This window comes from Coloeus monedula, assembly GCF_965178545.1.
Source record: "Coloeus monedula genome assembly, chromosome: 5".
Lineage (NCBI taxonomy): Eukaryota > Metazoa > Chordata > Aves > Passeriformes > Corvidae > Coloeus > Coloeus monedula.
This window is the reverse complement of record NC_138785.1, coordinates 31,823,534-31,843,019: the sequence shown is the minus strand read 5'-3', so window position 1 is coordinate 31,843,019 and position 19,486 is coordinate 31,823,534. Positions and strand designations below refer to the sequence as shown.

Genomic DNA, 19,486 nt, shown 5'->3' with positions numbered 1-19,486 from the left:
CACAGCCACTTCCTGCTCCTGCCTAATCCAAGTGAATTTTTTTGCGGTAGGTTTGTGGTACAAAGTGCAGAGATATGAGAATACAACACTTACTTTATTTGAATAAAACAAGCTGCTTAATGTTTACCCTGATGCTAACTCAAGTAGTAATTGCTGTGTTGTCAGCTGCTGCTGTTGCTGACTTGAAGTGCAGGTCTTTCTGGTGATAAACAAATTAGATGGAAAATCAGGGCAGTCTGCATCTGATATGATTCAGCTGTTAGCGTTTGTAACAGAAGAATTTTTGTTGTTGTTGTTTTATTATATATCTTGTGCTAGACTGGAAATAATGTCCTCTTCTAATCAAGAAACATTTGTTGTGGAGAGTGGTGCTAGAGAGTATCCAGAGAAGGGCAAAGAGGCTGGGCAAGGGTCTGGAGCACAAGTCCTGCGAGGAGAGCCTGAGGGAGCTGGGGGTGTTCAGCCTGGAGGAAGGGAGGCTCAGGGGAGACCTTATCACTCTCTACAGTTCCCTGACAGGAGAGTGTAGCCAGGTGGGGTCAGCCTCTTCTCCCAGGCAGCCAGTGACAGGATGAGAGGACAGAATCTTAAGCTGTATCAGGAGAAGTTTAGGTTGAACTCCTCACAGAGAGGGTGATTTGACATTGACATTGGAAGGGGCTGCCCAGGGAGGTGGTGGAGTTACCGTCACTGAAGGCGTTTAAGGAGAGCCTGGATGTGGCATTTGGTGCCATGGTCCAGTTGACATGGTGGTGTCTGGTCATGGGTTGGACTCGATGGTCTCGGAGGTCTTTCCAGCCTCAATAATTTTGCGATTCTGTGAGCATGAGCGGCGGCAGCAGGAAGGTGAGCGCTGAGGGCAGCGCGGTGACCTCTGAGGCAAAGGGCGGGCATCAGCGCAGCCTCGGCCGCCGGCCCAGCGCCAGCTTGTGGGCAGTGCTGACCTTGGCCTTGCTGCTTGGCTCTTAAGGAATCAGAGGTAGCGAAGGTGAAAGACCTAACGCGCTTCTCCCCTCGGCGGGCAGCTGGGATCGGGCAGCTGGGACCTGCCGCCTCCCCCCCGGGGCGGAGCGCGGCCCTCGCCCCTCCCGGCCCGGCCCCGCCCGGCCCGGCCGCGCCGCTCGCTCCGCGCCTTCGCCATGGCCTTCGCCACCCGCCACTTCGTGCGCGCCGCCTCCTCCGACGCCGCCACGGCGGCCGCCAAGAAGCTGCTCATCAAGCATGTCACGATCATCGGCGGCGGCCTCATGGGCGCGGGCATCGCCCAGGTGAGCGCGGTGCGGCCGCCCGGCCGCGGGGCGGGGGGGAGCGGAGGCGCCATGGCGGCCGCGGGGCGGCCGAGGCCCGGCGAGTGCTCGGGACCGCGGTGCGAGCCCTGCGGCCAGCGCAGGCCCCTCCCGAGCTGCTGCTCCTGCGCCCCCTGCGCGTCCTGCGCTCCGCTCGGCCTCTTCGCTCGGAGCCGAGCCCGGCCGTGCTGCTGCGCTCCGCGCTGTCCGCGGGCGGGAAGGGGCGAGGCAAGGGAGGGCGAGCGGTCTGCCGGCGGACCAACATTAATAAAACCCACAACTAATCAAAACAACCCTCCCAGCGCTTCTCTGAATGTGTTATAGTCCGTGTTCAAACTCCTTCGCGCTGTGCCTTTCCAGGCTGTGTTCGTGTGGGAAGCAGTGGCTGCGCTGGCGCTCGGCCGTGGCCGGGACGCGCCCCTGCGCTCCGCTGCCGGACTGCGGCGCGTTTGGGCTCGACTGCTGCCGAGGCGGGGTACAAAGTGCTGCTGCTCCGCTGCTCTCTGCGTGCTCAGCTTGCACACTTCTCCTCTTGCTAATCCGCACGTCTTCAGACGGGTTGGCGAGAGGAACCGAGGCTGATGGTTTAAATTGTTTAAGGTGGTTCTTAAGACAGTGCGTGGACTAGTTGTAAACAGTGTGTAATAATATTTGGAAAATGTTGGTCCAGAAAGAAGCTTCTTCTAACTTGCCAAGGGAGCAGATCAAGTGACGCTTTCCCAGTAGAATGCAGCACTAAAATGAGCATATATCTATCATATATTCAGAATTATGAAGTGGTTAATATTTAAATAGGACTTACTTTCCATTGCGAGTTTAATCTCAGGCCTTTGGCTTTCAAGTTCACCTGTAACTTGATAGCTTTGGGACATGAAACTGGACAGTCCTTTCAGTGATTTAAAATTTAGGTACTTAGTTAATTCAGAGAAAGAGCCTGTTGCCCAGGGTACCAGCGTAGTTCAGAAACTTCACAAGAGTAAGGGAAGTAGGCAGACATCCCCAAGTGGAAACGGATAGTGAGACTGGAGCTGCAGCTCATGAATAGCAGTTCTTCATTTTAATGAATGAATAGGTTTCCTTCTCAGAACTGAAGATTTCCTGCATACCTGGCAAATCTCTAGCAAGAGGAATATAGAGGGTTTTTTGTTTTTTTTAAAAAATTTTCTAAGGAAATAACTAGCTGTTTATTCTTATCTGATAGAAACACTCCTCTGTATCTTGATACTAGAGCTTGAGGCTTCTACTGAAGGAAGCATCAAAGAACAACTTTGAAAAGTTGTTCTCATGTTTGAGGAAGATGCACACTATGCAAAGCTTATAGTTTTCCATGGAAAGTGAGCTGATCTTCGTGTTCTGTTAGACTGCACTTTTTCAGAGAGCAGCTTGTCAAGAGAAACATGTCTGCTATTTGACAGTAACAGGGGTTGCAGGCCTCTATACTTTTAAGGACCCGGGATTGTTTTGCTGACTGTCTGCCTCCAATTTATCAATCCAAAATTATCTTAAAGCAGAGGTCATTGTAACACTGAGTGGTGTCTCCCCTGCACCCTGTTGATAAAGCTGCTTTTCATCCCTTTTTGAACACTTAAGAAACTGTGTCTCTGCTTGCTTTTTCATACTGTCAGGTGAAGCAAACCTCTGCTAAAATGTATGGCTGAAAGCTGTAATTTCTGATTCTGCCCTGTGAAAACCATTTCTGTATGAGAAAAGCGTTAATTGACTCCTCAGCACTCATGTTTTTAGCATTCTTAAGATCATTGGATGGTAGAGTCTAGGCAAGTGTTGTTTGAGTTGCAAGGAGATGGTATGATCTTGTCTCATTTTCTTCCTTCCTGTCCATGTAAATATGGTGGGGAAAGGGAGGTGTTAATTTTTCTAGGATTTTTCACCAGCTGGTCAGTGATGGTGTCATAAATGGATCCTCAGTGAAGCATCTCTTATAAATGTGCTTGGTAATGATTTTTCATCTGAACATTGAAGGGTCTTGCTTCACTGTTACAAATAATCAGCAGCAGATGAAGTGTTAGGAGTAGAAATACAAGCTTGGTTTAAGTGGTTTTTTTATGATTCAGGTGTTTTTATGGGATAACCATAGTGAAAATAAAAAACCAAGTTGGATAAAGAAATGCCCATGTGCGGACTGACCACTTGTTAAAGCTCTATTGCTGCTCTCCAGAGGCAATCTGGCATTTCTTTATTTGCTGGATTAGTAGGCAAATTGGATGAGAATATCACCATGCTTTTCTTTGTGAGATATCTGTACTTTCCATTTAAGCTAGCTTTGTTGGAGTAGGTCTTGTGGGTGCATGAGGGTTTTTAGTTGCCAGGTGTAAGGTTAAATGCAAGGTAAAAGATTGCTCTGAAGTTGAGTGACTTTAAAATCATCAGTGGAACCATGTTTTAACATCTGTTTTACACAGTTACTAAATTACAACCCTGTTAGTTCAGGGATTCTGAAAGTGGAGGTAAAGTTGCTCACTAACGAGAGGAACATAAATTAATAGTGAAGTAACAGATAATGAACAGCTGATTTTTAATATGCTGATGCAGTGTGAGAAAGTGATATTAGACGTTTGAAATTAATTTAAATACCAACCAAAAAGGCAATCCAATAGGGCTGTCTGTAGCTGAGCCAGTGTTTGCACCAGGTGTGTAGTAAGGAGGCTTTGCAGCCACTCCAGTCTGTGCAGAGTTCTGCAGTGCCAAATGTTCACTGCTGCTCCCCAGCTCCACTGTCACCTTCCTGTTGTTGCAGGGACATGCTCATGGCCTGACAGCAGAGCTGCGTTCTGGGGACCCAGGGTTGGTCGTCCCTTGTGCCACCTGCTCGCCCTGCCTGCATTCCAGCTTTGGTTTCCACAGCCCTTTTTCTTTACAAGATCCAAGGATCTCAGCTAAGCTGCTTGCTCCTTTCAAGGCAGCTGTTTGTTCTGTAGCCATGGCCACAGAATTTAGATGCCTTCAGACACAAGATTCTGCAGACATTGTGAGGGAAAGAGGGATTTCTTTTTCCTTTTCCCTCAAGCTGTTTGAGACCTTTATCCCTTCAGCTTCACCCCAGCTGTGTACAGGTTTTTATGGTTTTTCTAGCAAAGTGCATTTAGTTCAATGTTCTTTAGCTCTCTCTTGCCTAATTATTGCCTGGCATTTGTCTGTCAACACAAGTCAATATGGTTGGTTGTTTTATGACATTGATGTTGAATTTTTTTTTCTTTAAACTTTCAGGTTGCAGCAGCCAGTGGTCACACTGTGGTATTAGTAGACCAGTCAGATGAAATCCTTAAAAAGTCCACAAAAGGAATTGAAGAGAGTTTGAAGAGAGTGACAAAGAAGAAGTTTGCAGATAAGCCTGAGGTTGACATCTTCTTCTTTATTCCTCTAGGAAAACTTGGGAGAATAAAAACTGCCATATTGAAGTTCTGATATTGCAGTTATGCATTATAGAGCATGCTTAAAAAGAAAACATTCTTCACTGTGTGCTAAAGAACTTGGATTTTCAGTTTGGTTTTTTTTAATTCAGGGAGGTTGAAAGATGTTTTACCTCGTTTCCTTTCCTTAGTAAACTCCAGCTTTGATATAAAGACTTAAACCAACTTAGTGATCTTTTAAAACAGATGCTAAGTGTGAAATGGAGTCAAATTATTCATCCTAACTTGATAGCAAGCAGTTTTTGAATGGTTCCCTGGGAATGCACCCATTTTGTCCAAAAGCAAATAATAACAATATTATCTTAATACCTGAGTAAGGAGTCTTTTTTTATTTTATTTTTTTTCCTCCTAACACTTGGGCACAGGATTACTGCAAAGGAAATGACAGTGCATTTCAAGTGACACATGTTAGATGTATAACTTTGCATTTGCATTGCTGAGTAAGACTTGCATACAGCAAGCCACTGTGGAGCTGTTGATGTGTCTAACATTGTGTCCTAAGGGTTACTTGTTGCTGTGCTTGTTTCTCTAAACTCCACAGCAGTTTCATTTCTTCTTTTGATACATATTAACCTACACAATGTATACTGATATTGATGACTCACAGAGAAATGGTGCAGCCGGCAAAGGGAATGAAAAGGGCTTGTTTTCAGGAGTATGGGAATGCCAGGATAAGTAGAGCGTACGTATATAATTATGGGGAGTCTTTTAATCAAAAAGAAAACTGTCCATGTAATACTTGCACTTTTTGTATGACATGATATTCTACCAGGTAGAGTTTTTTTATTGGTACTATGTCTCCATTTACCCTTGGCTGAAAGTCTTGCATTTCTGTTTGATTTCTGCCCTCACAAACTATGTCAACAGATTTACTAGTGAGAAAACATTTTTTTCCCCACTTTTGCACTGAAACTGTAGCTACTGATTGACCAACCAGGTGATCACTCAGCCTCTTGTGCTGAAGGTTGGACTGCAGCAAATGGTCTCCCTAAAAGAATGTGTTTAAAAGTATTGTATTTGCTTCAAAACCAGATTTGATTGGCTAGGAAAATTTTGTCAGTGGAAAGCATCGTACCTGTACACACTTAGAACTTTCTCATTGGTTTGGAAATGTGACAGACTGCCTGCATTTTTGGGGGGTCAAAAGCACCCGAGCACATAAGGGGATTTTCATGTAAAAGTAAATTAAATCACTGTAAACAGACATTACAGTGTCTTGAAAATGTTTCAGGCTGGTGCTGAGTTCATTAAGAAGACCTTGAAGAACCTCACAACAAGCACAGATGCAGCATCAGTGGTCCACAGCACGGATCTGGTGATAGAAGCCATTGTGGAGAACCTGGAAGTTAAAAATCAACTCTTCAAGAGTCTGGATAAGTTTGCCCCAGAGTATGTGTATTTTTCCTGTTACATTTTGAAACTCAGACTATTTTATTTTCTGTTTTTATACTTGCAGTTAGTTCTCTATTTTCTTAGCTGCTTTATTTAAAAATGAGTTTTTCTCTCTTAGACTAGCTCCAGACTGTCATGTTGGTGTGGAATACTTGTTGTGCCAGGTGCAGTTCCAAACACTCTCAGGTGTGTTGCATTGCTTCATTTGCTTGTTGCATTGCTTCATTTGTTGTTCCAGGTGTGTTTAGTCATTAAGGTTGCCCATCTACTTGGCAAGTTCAAATCTAAATCCAACTGCAAATGCAGAACAGCAAAATGAACTTGTTCCAGTACAATACTTGTTGTGGTTTATGGTTAATGTTGTGTTCCCATACTTAAATAGGGAATTGGGGTGATAAATTCTTTTCAGCACACCTGACATAATCAGGTTTTAAGAAGTCTCAGGTAAATAGTGTCTTAAATGAACTAAGTTTACTTTGTATTACAAGAGTTTGGAAACTGCTCATTGCTGGTTATTGTGTGTGGTGTAAAAGGGTAAATAGTATTTTAGTAAACACTCATTCAGTTACTTAAAGTCCCTGGAAATGTCTTTGAACTGTATTTGGTAACTGTTGGAAGCTACTGTTGAATTCTATCCAAACCCAAAAATGCTGTTAAGGTGAGCATGCAGACTCAGGAAGTTGAGCCTTGTAACTGATGAGTCAGGACCACAAGACCTTGACTGCTTGCAGGTTGATATTTTAACTAGTGCAAGTAAGTCTGGGGTATTGGCTAAGAGATATTCTAGACTGTCTAGCCTGTCAACTGGGCAAGCTGTGCCTTGAATATCATGTCAGGGGAGAAACGATGTTATCATTAGTTGACTTCAGCCTAGGGAGATTTTCGGGCTTTCTCATACTGTCAGTAATTAAAATTACCTGGTGTTTTTGAAAACAATAAATGATCACAAGCAGCCATGTACTGAGCACAGGGTAACTTGCCATTGCCCTGACACACAAAAGAAAGTAGCTGCCTTTCACATTTAAGAGAGTACCTTGTTATGGTTGGATTGTGCTTATTTTGTGCAAACAGACCATTGGTTGTTCGAGTATTTAATGAGCAAATTAGACTGTAGTAACTGGCAAACCGTCTAAAACCAGTCAGCAAGGAAATGTGGGCATAGAGACTTGGACTTGGACATAGGGACTCATTTGAAAATATGTGTGTTTGGAACACCTGAGGCTGTTTTTCAGAAGTCTGAGCTGTTCGTCAGCATAGCTTCTGTAAAACAGTGAATTTTACATTACAATGTTAAAAGATACTGGAAATTGTTCAAATATGCTCCTGCCCATTGCAAAAGGGTTGATTTTGCAGGGTTGGGAAAAATGACTAAGACAAGAAACCTTCCTTTTAAGAGGATATTTGGAAATTATTATAAACATACAGGTAACTTATGTATAGGATAAAGGAAAGTGAAGTGAATGGCGAAGAAAATGGGTTGCAGTGTAGAAGGTCTAGATGAAAAACCTGTAAAATAGTGGAACTTAGTAGTCAGATGTTTAAAATATTAGCTATTGGATATAAAAAGGAACTTGTAATTGTGAGACAATATAGAGTTGCAGATCACGTTAGTAATATGGGGAAAGACAGAAACGTCTAGTGTTTTTCCATGTGTTAGAAGAAAGCCGTAGGCTTTAGTCCTCCCACATGGCACTGTGCTAGAATGGAAAGCTCTCCATGTCAGTGCAAGCATTCTGTGGCCTTTTCTAAGACTGAATAGTTCGAAATTTACAAACCTATTATGTGGACTAACAGTTCTGTCAGCTCAGTAGGGGGTGGTAGACTTGTGGTTAATTGGTAACAAAGACAGGATTTGTTTAAAGACAGCTTTGAGGCTCAGGAGGAGCTTTGCTTCTGAGGGGCTCTGGGCACTGATGGCCCTCTGAAGTGTGGGTTACAAGCAGAGACCAGGAAAGACCAGGCTGCTGTGGAGGGAGGACTTGGCTTCATTCAAATCTCAGGACTTACCACAGAGGTGGATGATAGCAGCTGGAAATGTGAGGGGCTATGTATGACAGGTGTTCTGACAAGATGATGAATTCTGCCTGTGAAACATAAGCTTTGTGAAACCCTGCATTTTTCTTCTTTCGTGCTGTATTTCATGGCTCATGCTTTTCCTCAGCTGCAACATGTACTTGTTCATCTCCCATTTTTGCACTATGAATACATCTCCAGGGAAAATAAATAAGCCTGGCGAGTGCAAAAAACTAAAATATTACATTGAAAAAACAGAGCACAGTTAACTTAATTCCTCTTCCTTTTCTTATAAAATAACTGTAATTCCTCTGAAAGTGGATCTATAAATGTAGGGGATGGGAAAGCTATTTTTTTATTGAGAGAAGTTGTATTTGTGAGTGGGGGGAGAATTTCTCTTAAGTGTTCAAGACAAATGTAATAAGCCAGGAGCATTTGGCAACCCCAGAGCACTTTGGAAACTCGGCGTCTTTTTCATCTGGGTAACTGTCTAGGTGAAATAGTGGATGCTGTTTCTTGGATGCCATCAGTCTGAGATCATAGAGGTTTATGTTCTTGGAGCGTTGCAAAATTCCTTGTGTATGTTCTATTCTTCTCAGTGTTATACTCACCATATTTGATATATATTACTGTGTTACACGGTCATCATCTTTGGAGCAGACTAAAGCATTGCTACCCTCTCTTCAGTTTTGTTTTCCTTTTCTTGAATGGAGTCAGTCTTGCATTTTCATTTTGAAAAAGGTCAGGCAAGGATTTTGTAGACACTGCAGCACTTTTCCGAACAGGGTCATAACGAATATGACAAAAGAACTTTTGGGTATCCACTTTAAGAACTTTTTGGTACTTGCTTTCTGTTTTTTTGTGGGATGTGGGAATACCCATCAGTATTTCTTGGTCTAGGATTTACCTTTAGATGTGGAAACTCAGCTTGGACCTGGCCAGATTTTTTCAGCTGTTCACTGTGTTAGAATGAATATATTATAAAACTGTTCCAAAATGAAGCATTGTTCAGTGTTTGCTGTGTAAGGCAGCTGGACTGTAAGAGTCGGGTTTATTGGAATGGTCGATTTCTCTTGTGTTGGGCTCTGTTTCTGACGTCTTCCTCTGAGCCACTAGATGGCACCAAGAGAAAGCACACTGGTGCTGGGAAAGCCATCGCTATGGCTTCGCTAGTACTGGCTTTCCAAAGCCTCCTAACTCGCCTGTCACCTGAAGCATGGATTGTGTAATTCAAAGTCACAGAGGCATGAAAATTCTATTTTAAACTCAACTGAAATCAATTGGTTGGTCAGAGAAGAAAGTGTAACTCAAATGCACTTCTTCACGGTGCAAATTCAACGCTGTTCTTTTTTCCAAGGCTTTATGTTGTATGAGGCTGCAAGTATTCACCCACAGAAGAGCTACTGAGGCAATATCTCTTACTGAACTCAGATATAAACCTAGCAATGATTATATTTCACAAATCAATGTGCTTAATTTTTATATGACTATTTTAATATTTATATACAGTGGCAATTTTTTGGTGAGGATAAGTGACTTCTGTATGCACTGACATTGCAAGGTCAAAACTATGAAACTCAGACTGCTCCTTCTAGTACCTCATCTCAGAGCAATGTAAGGCCACTTTATGCTGGAGAGATAACAGAAGAATATTTGTAAGAAGAGTAAACAGGAATTTTCAGGATTTTTTATTTCCTTCACTATAATGAAAAAGAAAACATAATAAAAAATGGAAAACAAAGTGGGTGTTTTTGTCCTGAAATGTTTTCTTTTAATGCCATTATAAGATGTCCCCATGACTTGGACATAACTTTTCTGAAAGCTCTGTTGTAAAGCTCAGTTACATCTTAGTACAATGTAAGCAAAATATCAATGTAGATAAACATTTGTTGAGTCTAGTAGGATAACTTTTTGAAGGGATAGTAGGATGCAGCCCAAAATGGAAGGTGGGTGTTCATCTCTTATTTAGTTTCTGATTTTTGTGATTTGAAGAAAAAGTCATTTCTGTAAGTTTTTGGTGTGATGTCACTATAGTGGAGCTGTTGAGGTTTTGAGATATTTCTGGGAAGAAAAACCCTAACAAACAAAATACCCAAACCATTATAAATTGCAGTTAGTAAATCTGGTTTAAGTCTGGAAAAAGACTTCATATATGTCTTAAAATTCTTGGCATTTTGTGTATCCTTTGCAGTGTCCTATGCATGGCAGATTTTACCTTTTCTCTGGTTTTTTCCCATCAAATCTTTGCTCTGTTGGTAGGTTTGCTCATCATGTCTATCACTGGTCATTTTAAAACAAAGTAGATTGCAAATTTCCCATAAGACTCCAAAGTGCATTTTTGACATGGCATATGATTGGGTTTCAATAACTGTGTAAATGTGTTTAACAACAAATAAAAATACCCTTATGTTTCCAGGATTGCTGAAGGAATTACCTGGAATGGATCTGAGGAGTTAAATAAAATTTTCTACTTGCGCAGTCTTTTTTTCCTGCACCTAATAAAAGTATTCAATATAATTTTTCGGGAATCAGAAACTCACATGGTCTTTGCAGTGGTTGTTTAGTCATTCCTGTGCTTAGACCGCAGCAAAAGGACCATGATAAACTGCTGGGATATTTCTGAGAATTCTTGGATGGTTAACCAATATTTCTGTTTAGTGCCTCAGTCTCCTACTGTCCTTGATGCAGTCTATATATTTCTTCTTTCCAGGCATACAATATTTGCAAGCAACACTTCATCCTTGCAAATCACAGAGATGGCAAACGCAACCACCAGGCAGGACCGATTCGGTGGTCTCCATTTCTTCAATCCTGTGCCTATGATGAAGCTTGTGGAGGTGAGTGTCTTGTGAGCACACCTTACAGGGGATATTATGATCACTTTCCATCATAGTAACAACTGCAGCCCAGCAGTGCAATTGTCAGCAGTAGGATTTCTGTTAGATCGACAGAGCTGATCTCAGTTTGCAGCCGTTCTGATACGGAATTAGCTACCTCTAGTGATTAGAGGGTGCTGCAGTCTCTGTTGAGGGGCAAGTTTAAGAGACAGAGGTAACTTCTTCAGTCTCAAGGCTCCAGAATTCTCCACTGAACTGCCAACAGAGGTGCTGTTTATAGCCGTCATTTCAGGCAGGCAGGTTTATTCATAAGAACTGCTGCTACTAGTGTAGGAATCAACAGAAAATGCCAGGAGATGAAATCTTACTGCCTTGTGACTTTTGAAGCAAAGTCAGTCGTGTTTGTTTCAATGTTTCCAGTGCTACAGGCTGGGAACAGAGCGGCTGAAATCTGACCAGAGGAAAAGGATCTGGGAGTGCTGGCTGACAGCAGCTGAACATGAGCCAGCTGTGCCCAGGTGGCCAAGAAGGCCAATGGCATCCTGGCTTATGTCAAAAATAGAGTGGCCAGCAGTACGAGGGCAGTGATTGTTCCCTGTACAGGGCACTGGTGACCTTAAGATTTGTGTCCAGTTCTGGGCCCCTCACTACAAGAAAGACACTGAGGTGCTGGAGCATGTTCAGAGAAGGGAAACAGAGCTGGTGACAAGTCTGGAGAGTAACCCACGTGAGGAGCAGCTGAGGGAGCTGGGAGTGTTTAGCCTGAGAAAAGAAGGCCCAGGGGAAACCTTATCACTCCCTAAAATTTCCTGAGAGGAGGCTGTAGTGAGGTGGGGTAGCTGTTGCGACCTGTTATATCAGGAACTACATCTGTTCATATGGTTCTCTAGAGTGATGTCTTTGTGTTTCCCAAGACAACAGAGACTATGTAGCTTTTAAAGTTGTTTTGATACACTGTAATCTCTTAAGTGTGCTCACAAAGAATGGTGCCTTTTACCATCCGTCCATAGTGGCTGAGTGGGAAAGTGTCTTAAAGAAACTCATAATTGCGAAATGCTGTTAAAATAGTGTTCTGTGTCTGTTACATATATATCCATTGAAGTTGGTTTTTTTGCAAAACATTCTTTGAATGTCTGGAAGAGTGTTCTGGATTACATTGCTGTAATGGGGAAATGAGATTCTGCTCATAAATATGCTTATGCTTTCTCTGCCTTCCCTCTACCCAGGTCATCAAGACTCCAATGACCAGCCAAAAGACTTTTGAATCACTACTGGATTTCAGTAAAGCAGTAGGAAAGAGTCCTGTCAGTTGTAAGGTGAGTAGGTTTTGACTGTATAGTGTTTGGAGGGTCTGTTCTTGTAGACTGGTAATTTTAATGAGGTGGGTTTGAATAGCTGTAAGAGCACTTCAAAACTTTCCAGGCTGTTTCTTGTCCAGTTTGTCATCTTTTTTAAAAGCAGTTTGACAAAACACCCACATTTACCACAAAGTCTTCAAAGTTCAGTGACTTTAGACAACTTGTCTAGAGCAGCAAAACTCACAAGCATCAGGGTTTACTGTTATGGAGTCTTTTTTTTCAAGTTCTGCAAAAACTTAGACTGGAGAGCATGAGCAGGAGCTCATCTTTAGCCATGCCAGAGACAAGACTGCTGCCTCTTGTACTGTGAGACAGTTGGATGAATCCTCCATGGTGTGTACTCATTGCAAGTTTTTCTTAAAACTACACTAACTAGGAGCATATTAATCTTCATTGCTTCTCAGCTTTGGGTTTTCTTCTCTAGAGGAATACCCTACTGCCAAAGCACACTTTTTCTGAATCCATTAAGCTGTGGTCTGGATAGCTTTATGCAAGCTACTGCCTTGAGATTCACAGCTCCCAGGAGACGTTTGCTCATAAGAAGAAGGGCCTGCAATCTGGTAGTTACCAGTGTTCAACATCTGGATGCTGGACTCTAATTCTAGTTGTATTCTTTAATTCTGGCTACATTCTCTAAATTCTGGCTAAATTGTTCTGTGATCCCAGTTGACTTTTATCCTGTTTCTGTCACAGTTTTGCAGTATGCAATGTGTAGAATATAGGATGAATTGTTATAAATTAGCTTGGATAGAGAATAATGCAGTATTCACTCCTGAACTTTTTTTCTTTAAATTCTTGCTTATAGAAGAAACATTGCTTGGAATTCTCTGGATTAAATATTGAGATAAAATGGAATGAATAATAAACATCTGAAACAGTAGTAGTATACAAAACAACACTATATTTGCAAAGCTCTTTCTCTTGTGTTTGTACTATTGCTTTTGATTAATGCTTGTGCAAAAGAAGTTTTGTATTCATTTGTTACCTTCTGATAGCATGTGTCTTATCTTTTCATTGTTAGTGTTGATGTTTGCTGTAAAAATGATCCTAACTTTCAAAAGTATGGGTCACCAGTGAGCAGTGAGGGAGAAGTAGACTGTTTAGTCAGGAGTGTTTCTGGTTGTGGACACACACGCAAAAAAGCCTGCTAGGGAAGAACTGCTTCTCTCCTATCCTTCAGGAAATTGTATCATTAGAATCTTGATAAAGAAAAGACTGTCCACATTAAATTGTTTTAAGATTAATTGCTTTGGGCTTGTAGTAGTCTTATTGTGCTCAGTCATGATGACTGCTTATGTGCCATTCCTTATTTGAATTTCGCAATGTTTTATGCTTTAATACTGACCGGATAAGTGACGTGAAAAATGCAGTTCAGAGAGTCTCTTAAGTAATGCTACAATAAAGTGTCTTCATCCTTCTGTTTCATTTGTTATGTAGCTTTTGAGTATAGTTCTGGTAAAGTGTGTTTACTTAGGATTCCTTTTTTATTTTTCCTAGGATACTCCAGGGTTTATTGTAAACCGTCTCTTGGTGCCGTATATGATGGAAGCTGTTCGACTTTTTGAGAGAGGTACTTGGAGGGATATTGGATTCAGGGAATGTTGACATTTAACACTGCTAAATGTTACATTGCTTCAGAAAAGTCTTGGGATTCCCTCAAAATTTTCAGACATTAAAGGCTGGAAGTGAATAGAGAATATTAAATATGAGCCAACATATGCAACTGGAAAGGCCTTCCCTTCACTTTGAAATGTCAGGTTATGCAGAGTTGGAAGGTACTAGTTACTTGTGTGTGAAATTCCTGGTGGTGGAAAATATTTCTGGCTTGGAGGTGACAAGGTGAGTGTAGTGCCATTGTAAAAATATCCTCTGCCAGCTATTCAGGAACTTCCCTCTCTCTCCCAGGAGATGTTGATAAAAGTGATTGAAAATCCCATAATGGAACTATTAGTAAAGTTCTCCTGAGTTCATTTATATGGGGCTTGTGAAAGAAACCACCAGTTTTGAGGTAAGTGGTATAATAGTGTCACACTACTGGCACAGAAGTGATTTGGGCTCAGCTACTGCCACGTAAAACTTCCTGTTCCCCTTCTGTGTCCTTTTTTTAGACATAGGTTCTTCAGGAACTCCAGTCTCACTGCTGGTCTCTTTTACATTAATACATAGGTAGAAATAATCATGAATCCCCAAAGAACCACTGAATGTTTCAACGCATTGATGCTTGTTTTGAAAAGAAGCCAATAATGAATGTAGTAGATAAAGATGAAATTACAGACTATAATTGCTTTTATTTCAAGTGCTCTGCTCATAGCTTCGTGGTACTAAGAATGTCATTTGAAACATTTTGTTTTTGAAATCACTGCTTTATTACAGATGAAAGCACTCCATTTTCAGGATTCCACCAAATATGCTTTAAATATTAAAAATCTCTTTAAAAGCACATGGAAGGGATGGTTTGATCTCCCCCCAAAAAAAAAAAAATCAACACCACTGCTTGTTTATCCATCAACAGATGTACCTAATTACATCTCAAAGGAAGAAAAGAGCAAATTTAATGACTTGAAAGGCAAAGGCATGAATGCAAGGGGGCATTATTCTTTTAGAAAAAGTCACAGTTTTAAATAGAGTGTGTGGGTGTTTCAGTGTATTTAAAAGAGGTGCCTTTGTTAAGTGACATGTATCGTTGTGCATATTTCAGGAGACAACAGAACTTTTAATTAAATGCAGAAGAAAACAGTCACTGAGTTTGTATGTTAAAACTGACTGCTTTCTGCCTAAGCAAAGCAATATTTTGATGTAATCTTTATTCTTTTTGTATTTTGTCCCACAGTATGATATTTCCAAACTTGCTGAAGTTAATTTGTGAATTTTTAACTCTAATGTAATCTATTTAAAAAGCTGGTTGATGTCTTGAGAAGGCTGATGGCTGTCTTTTAATTCATATGTTCCAGTGAATCAGGTTAAATTTTTATCATATGCTTTGTGTTTATTCTCAGAGTAGACACTTGAGCCAGATTGTCATCTACATCAGAATGAAATTGTGTCTCTTTCCTGGTAATCCCAAGCACTGAAATGCCATTTTATTGGGCTAGTCCTTGAGTTTTTATTTATACAAAATCTCATTCTGTTAAGTGTGTGCTTCTGCATACGCAAAATACCTTTAGTATATTAACAATGACTTAAACAGGGGACATATTGTAAATATTAATGTCTAGTGGTCTGTACTTTTCTGTTCTTAGTGGAAAAACTAAAAAGCAGTCAGCTAAGTTTCTGTGGAAGTCTGCTTTATACTAGGAGAGACTAGAATGAACTAGGGATATAGCCCTTGTTTGCCCTTTTATTATTTTTTATTGTATTATAATGAAACTTTTGTGTGGCCAAGTCCCAAGTTTAACAATGTGGGACAAATCTGTTGATAGAACAAGTCTGTATACAGACATCAACTGCAGATGAGCTGAGGATTTAGCTGTGTTTGAATTTGGGAAGCTGAAATTATGTTAGAATTAGGTAAGGCTACTCTCTGCAGCTTCTCAGAAATAAAATGTGGCTTGAAAAAACCATTGTCGGCTTTAAAGAGTAAAGGGAGGTATAGATAAATTATTAGTTCTTACAGAACTGTCACTGAAGTTGTTACCTTTACAAGAGATTTTGTAAATTTATTTCTAAGGTTTTCTGATCTTAGGTGTATAAATTGCACAGGCTATGTCTGCCAAGCTGCCGGACACCCTGAATACCTGTATGCATTGAGCACGGAGGTTACTTAACAAGTACCTCTGGGGTTTGTATAACTTCATCCTTTTTATAGGATCTGCAGAGAAAATGCACTGCCTTTATCAAAATATGAGTTTGAAGTATGTAGTAGAGGTGCATCTGCTTTGATGACAGTCTAAAATATGTATGCCCAGCTAAAGAATGAGGTTACAGTTAACTGTGACAATGTGGCAATGCAGGATTTGTATTTTTATAGGCACAGACTGAAGTAGAAGTAACAAATTTCTGATAATTTTGATTATTTCTTTTTAAATAATGTTGGAATTAATGAATTCAACTGCACTTGCACAGTCATTTCAGGTCTTTCCTGTCTGCCATCTCTGATCCCAACAGATATCCCCTGGTGATAGGTGCTGTAGCTAAACATGTTACTCAGCTGCTCCTGCTCCCCTCTCTATGCCTGCCTTACCCATCAGCTGGATATCACTTGTGTTCTGGAAGTTGTAGTGTAAGGGTAGCTCCATCCTGTGCATCATTCAAAAGCTGCTGCTGATCTGATGAAGCTGAAATTGAGTTGTTTCCTTACTTACTCTGTTCTGCTGCCTCTAAAAGAAGCTCTTGTTTCTTCAGTGACCAGTCCTTCCTTTAGTCATTCTGATAGGTTCAGCACAGTAGCTGTGGCTCCATCAGTAGTGCAGTGCTCTGTATTTAAATGCAAGAGGAAGCCAGGAAAATGGAAAGCAGGCCTGCAGGGCTTGCTTTTTTTAAAATTTTCTTTTGTGAGAGGTTCAGCTTTATGCTTCAGCATGTGTATGCTGACTCCAGTTTTTGTGGCTGTGAAACAAGCAGAGATTTCTGTGAAGAGCTGCACCAGGGTGAAATAACACCCTGTTAATTATTTATAAGTGGTGCCAAGGAGATGTGGAATCTTCTCTGTTCATCAAACTGTCAATCTTTTCTCTAGGAGATGCATCAAAGGAAGATATTGATGTTGCTATGAAGCTTGGGGCTGGCTATCCCATGGGTCCATTTGAACTGCTGGACTATGTTGGGTTGGATACCAGTAAATACATTATAGATGGTACTGCATGCTTATTTTTTTCTGCTTTTCCCCTTTTTAGCTAAATTGTAGATGTTCTAATGCAAATGTGACTCTTAATTATTTAAACTGAATGTTTATGGTATAGCCTTTGAACTGTTGAGGAGAAAGGAGTTAGAATTCAGCTCAGAATGCTGTGTGAGTGCAGCATTTGTACTGCATGCCTGTACCCTTTGTACATGGGGACAGAACAGTGGTGGCTTTGCTGACTTCATCAGGTGCTACTGGAAAGTAATAGTATTAAGGTTAATGGTACTTTGTATAACTAAAAAGGATCAGTGACATCTACTGGAGGTGGGAAATTCTGTTGAAAAGCAGCAAATGTTGAGACACCCTATCCTTTTTCTACCGGCCATATATTTTCATTCTTAATTAATAAGAAACCCAGTAAATACTTCAAAAGACATAAGTGAACCATCTCCCTCTCACTTCATTTAGTAAGTGGGTAAATGTCAGTACAGTAACAAAAACATACATAATTGGTGACAGCTCATTGATGGTTGTTGTGTTTTTTTGAATGAGCAGCTTAAACATCCTCTGAGGCAGAATGTCACTTTGAAGATGGCATTTTCAGTGGAACTTCTTTTGCTTTTAGTCAGTACTGTGGAGCAGTGTTACATTGTTCTAAGTAACTGTGTGTTTCAAAGGTAGAAACTCAATTTGGAATTTCTTTGCACTTGAATTTCTTCTCAGCAGAGCCTTTATTTTATTTCCTTGTACTTAAATATGTTTCAAAAGTTCTCCTTGATTCTTTTAAAAAATCCTCAGTGGTGGAGATTATAAGGTGTTTGGAGAACACTGAGCTTGAAGACTAATTGTTAGATTTGTGCATAATCATCAATACTGATCTGGGCTTTATGAAGCTGTGCTGAAGGGTCTCGGAGAGCCTAGAATAAGTTCCAGTCTTTCTTCAGTTTTCTGACCTTCTAATGGTTTCCTAAGGAGATGCAGATCTCTGTTGTCTTTGCATATAAACAGAACTGTTACTAATTCATCCACTTCCCTTCCTTTCCAGGATGGCATTCATTAGAGCCCAACAATCCTCTTTTTGCACCCAGCCCACTCCTGAATAAACTGGTAGAAGAAAAGAAGCTGGGTAAAAAGACTGGAGAAGGATTTTACAAATACAAATGAACTCCAGACCTCAAGAGGTGTTAAACTATCTGTGTATGCTATTCAGTGTTGCCATAATACAGGTGTTTAAACCTTCCCAAGGATGGCACAAGCTGCGTTTAGAACATAACTCACTTGTGAACTGAGTGATTGCACTAGTTAACTATGGTCAAAGCTTGATTTGGTAGATTGTTTATTTCTTGTAATTCCGAAAATCTTTCTATGTACAGTGCCTTCATGAAATGTTGATTTTTCTCAGGTGCAGTACAGAATGACAAGTGAATTTATGTATTTGAAACATTATTATATTGATGGGGAAAATCCTAAAAATAACCTCGCTTTCTTAAAAATAAAATTTTCAACAATTCTGTATTGAGTGTGAGGGCTTGCAGTTGTGTCTTGGATGGAGCCCACAGGGTGGCAGTCTCTTCCCACGCTGGCAAACGCAGCCTGGACAGGCAGTTGGATGTTTTGTTAGGATTTTTCTTAAGTGCACCGCTAATCTGTAGGTGTAAATTACAGTGCCTTGAACAATAATGTTTTGAAGGACATATTTAAAAATAAATAAAGAATCGCACAATGGCAGGCTGTTTCCCATAGCAGAAGGTTCCCAATAAAGCATTTAAAAGCAGAGCTCATGATTTGTCTTGGGGTTTTCTAGCATTTTCAATTAGTGGTTGGGGGCCTACTTTTGCTAGGTGCTGTAGGAACATAATGAAGATTTCTAGGTGATTTGTCTTCTCAGGGCATAAGCTAGGACACTGGTGAACGCTTCTGAATGTCTTCTAGAGTCCTGTAAATTGACTCTATTTAAAGTGTCATTTTTGCACAATACACTACTACTGTAGTTGAGTACTTTCAGGATTGCAGTTGGGAGTTTGTGCTGTGTAAACACATAAGTGTGTCTGGCTGTGTGAGGCAACTTCTGTTTTGCAACTTGATTTCCTTGGGCTTTAGCAGAGTTGAATTTGTCCATGGTGGGAGTGCATCAAATCCTACCTTTTCTCCGAGTATTGCAGAGCAAGTGGGCGTGAGGATTGGTGTTCCAGTTCAACTCGGTAGTAGTGTTCCTTTACTTTCTGTACTAAGTGCTTATATGTATATTTTTTAAGTACAGAAATTATGAATAATTATTTAATGCCAAGTTGCCTCTTCCTCCTTCTTCCATCATTAATTCAGATTGCATATAAAGAAACTGAGGATGACAGATGTTAATTTCCTTGTACACAATCACACAAGAAATCTCTGA

General features: G+C 40.8%; 1 protein-coding gene across 1 annotated transcript; it reads left to right on the top strand.

The window, feature by feature from the left end:
• Positions 1 to 974: 974 nt before the first annotated feature.
• HADH (hydroxyacyl-CoA dehydrogenase) lies at positions 975 to 18,609 on the top strand. The gene is made up of 8 exons (XM_082282191.1): positions 975 to 1,268; positions 4,512 to 4,640; positions 5,946 to 6,103; positions 10,830 to 10,956; positions 12,183 to 12,272; positions 13,812 to 13,884; positions 16,990 to 17,106; positions 18,140 to 18,609. Exons 1-8 carry the CDS (start codon positions 1,140 to 1,142, stop codon positions 18,256 to 18,258), a joined length of 942 nt encoding a protein of 313 aa, XP_082138317.1. The 5' UTR covers positions 975 to 1,139; the 3' UTR covers positions 18,259 to 18,609.
• Positions 18,610 to 19,486: the final 877 nt, after the last annotated feature.

Coding starts and splice junctions, on each gene's coding strand:
- HADH (XM_082282191.1), top strand. CDS start 1,140: ATGGCCTTCGCCACCCGCCACTTCGTGCGCGCCGCCTCCTCCGACGCC. Junction 1,269..4,511: donor TGGGCGCGGGCATCGCCCAG/GTGAGCGCGGTG, acceptor TTAAACTTTCAG/GTTGCAGCAGCCAGTGGTCA. Junction 17,107..18,139: donor CAGTAAATACATTATAGATG/GTACTGCATGCT, acceptor CTTCCTTTCCAG/GATGGCATTCATTAGAGCCC.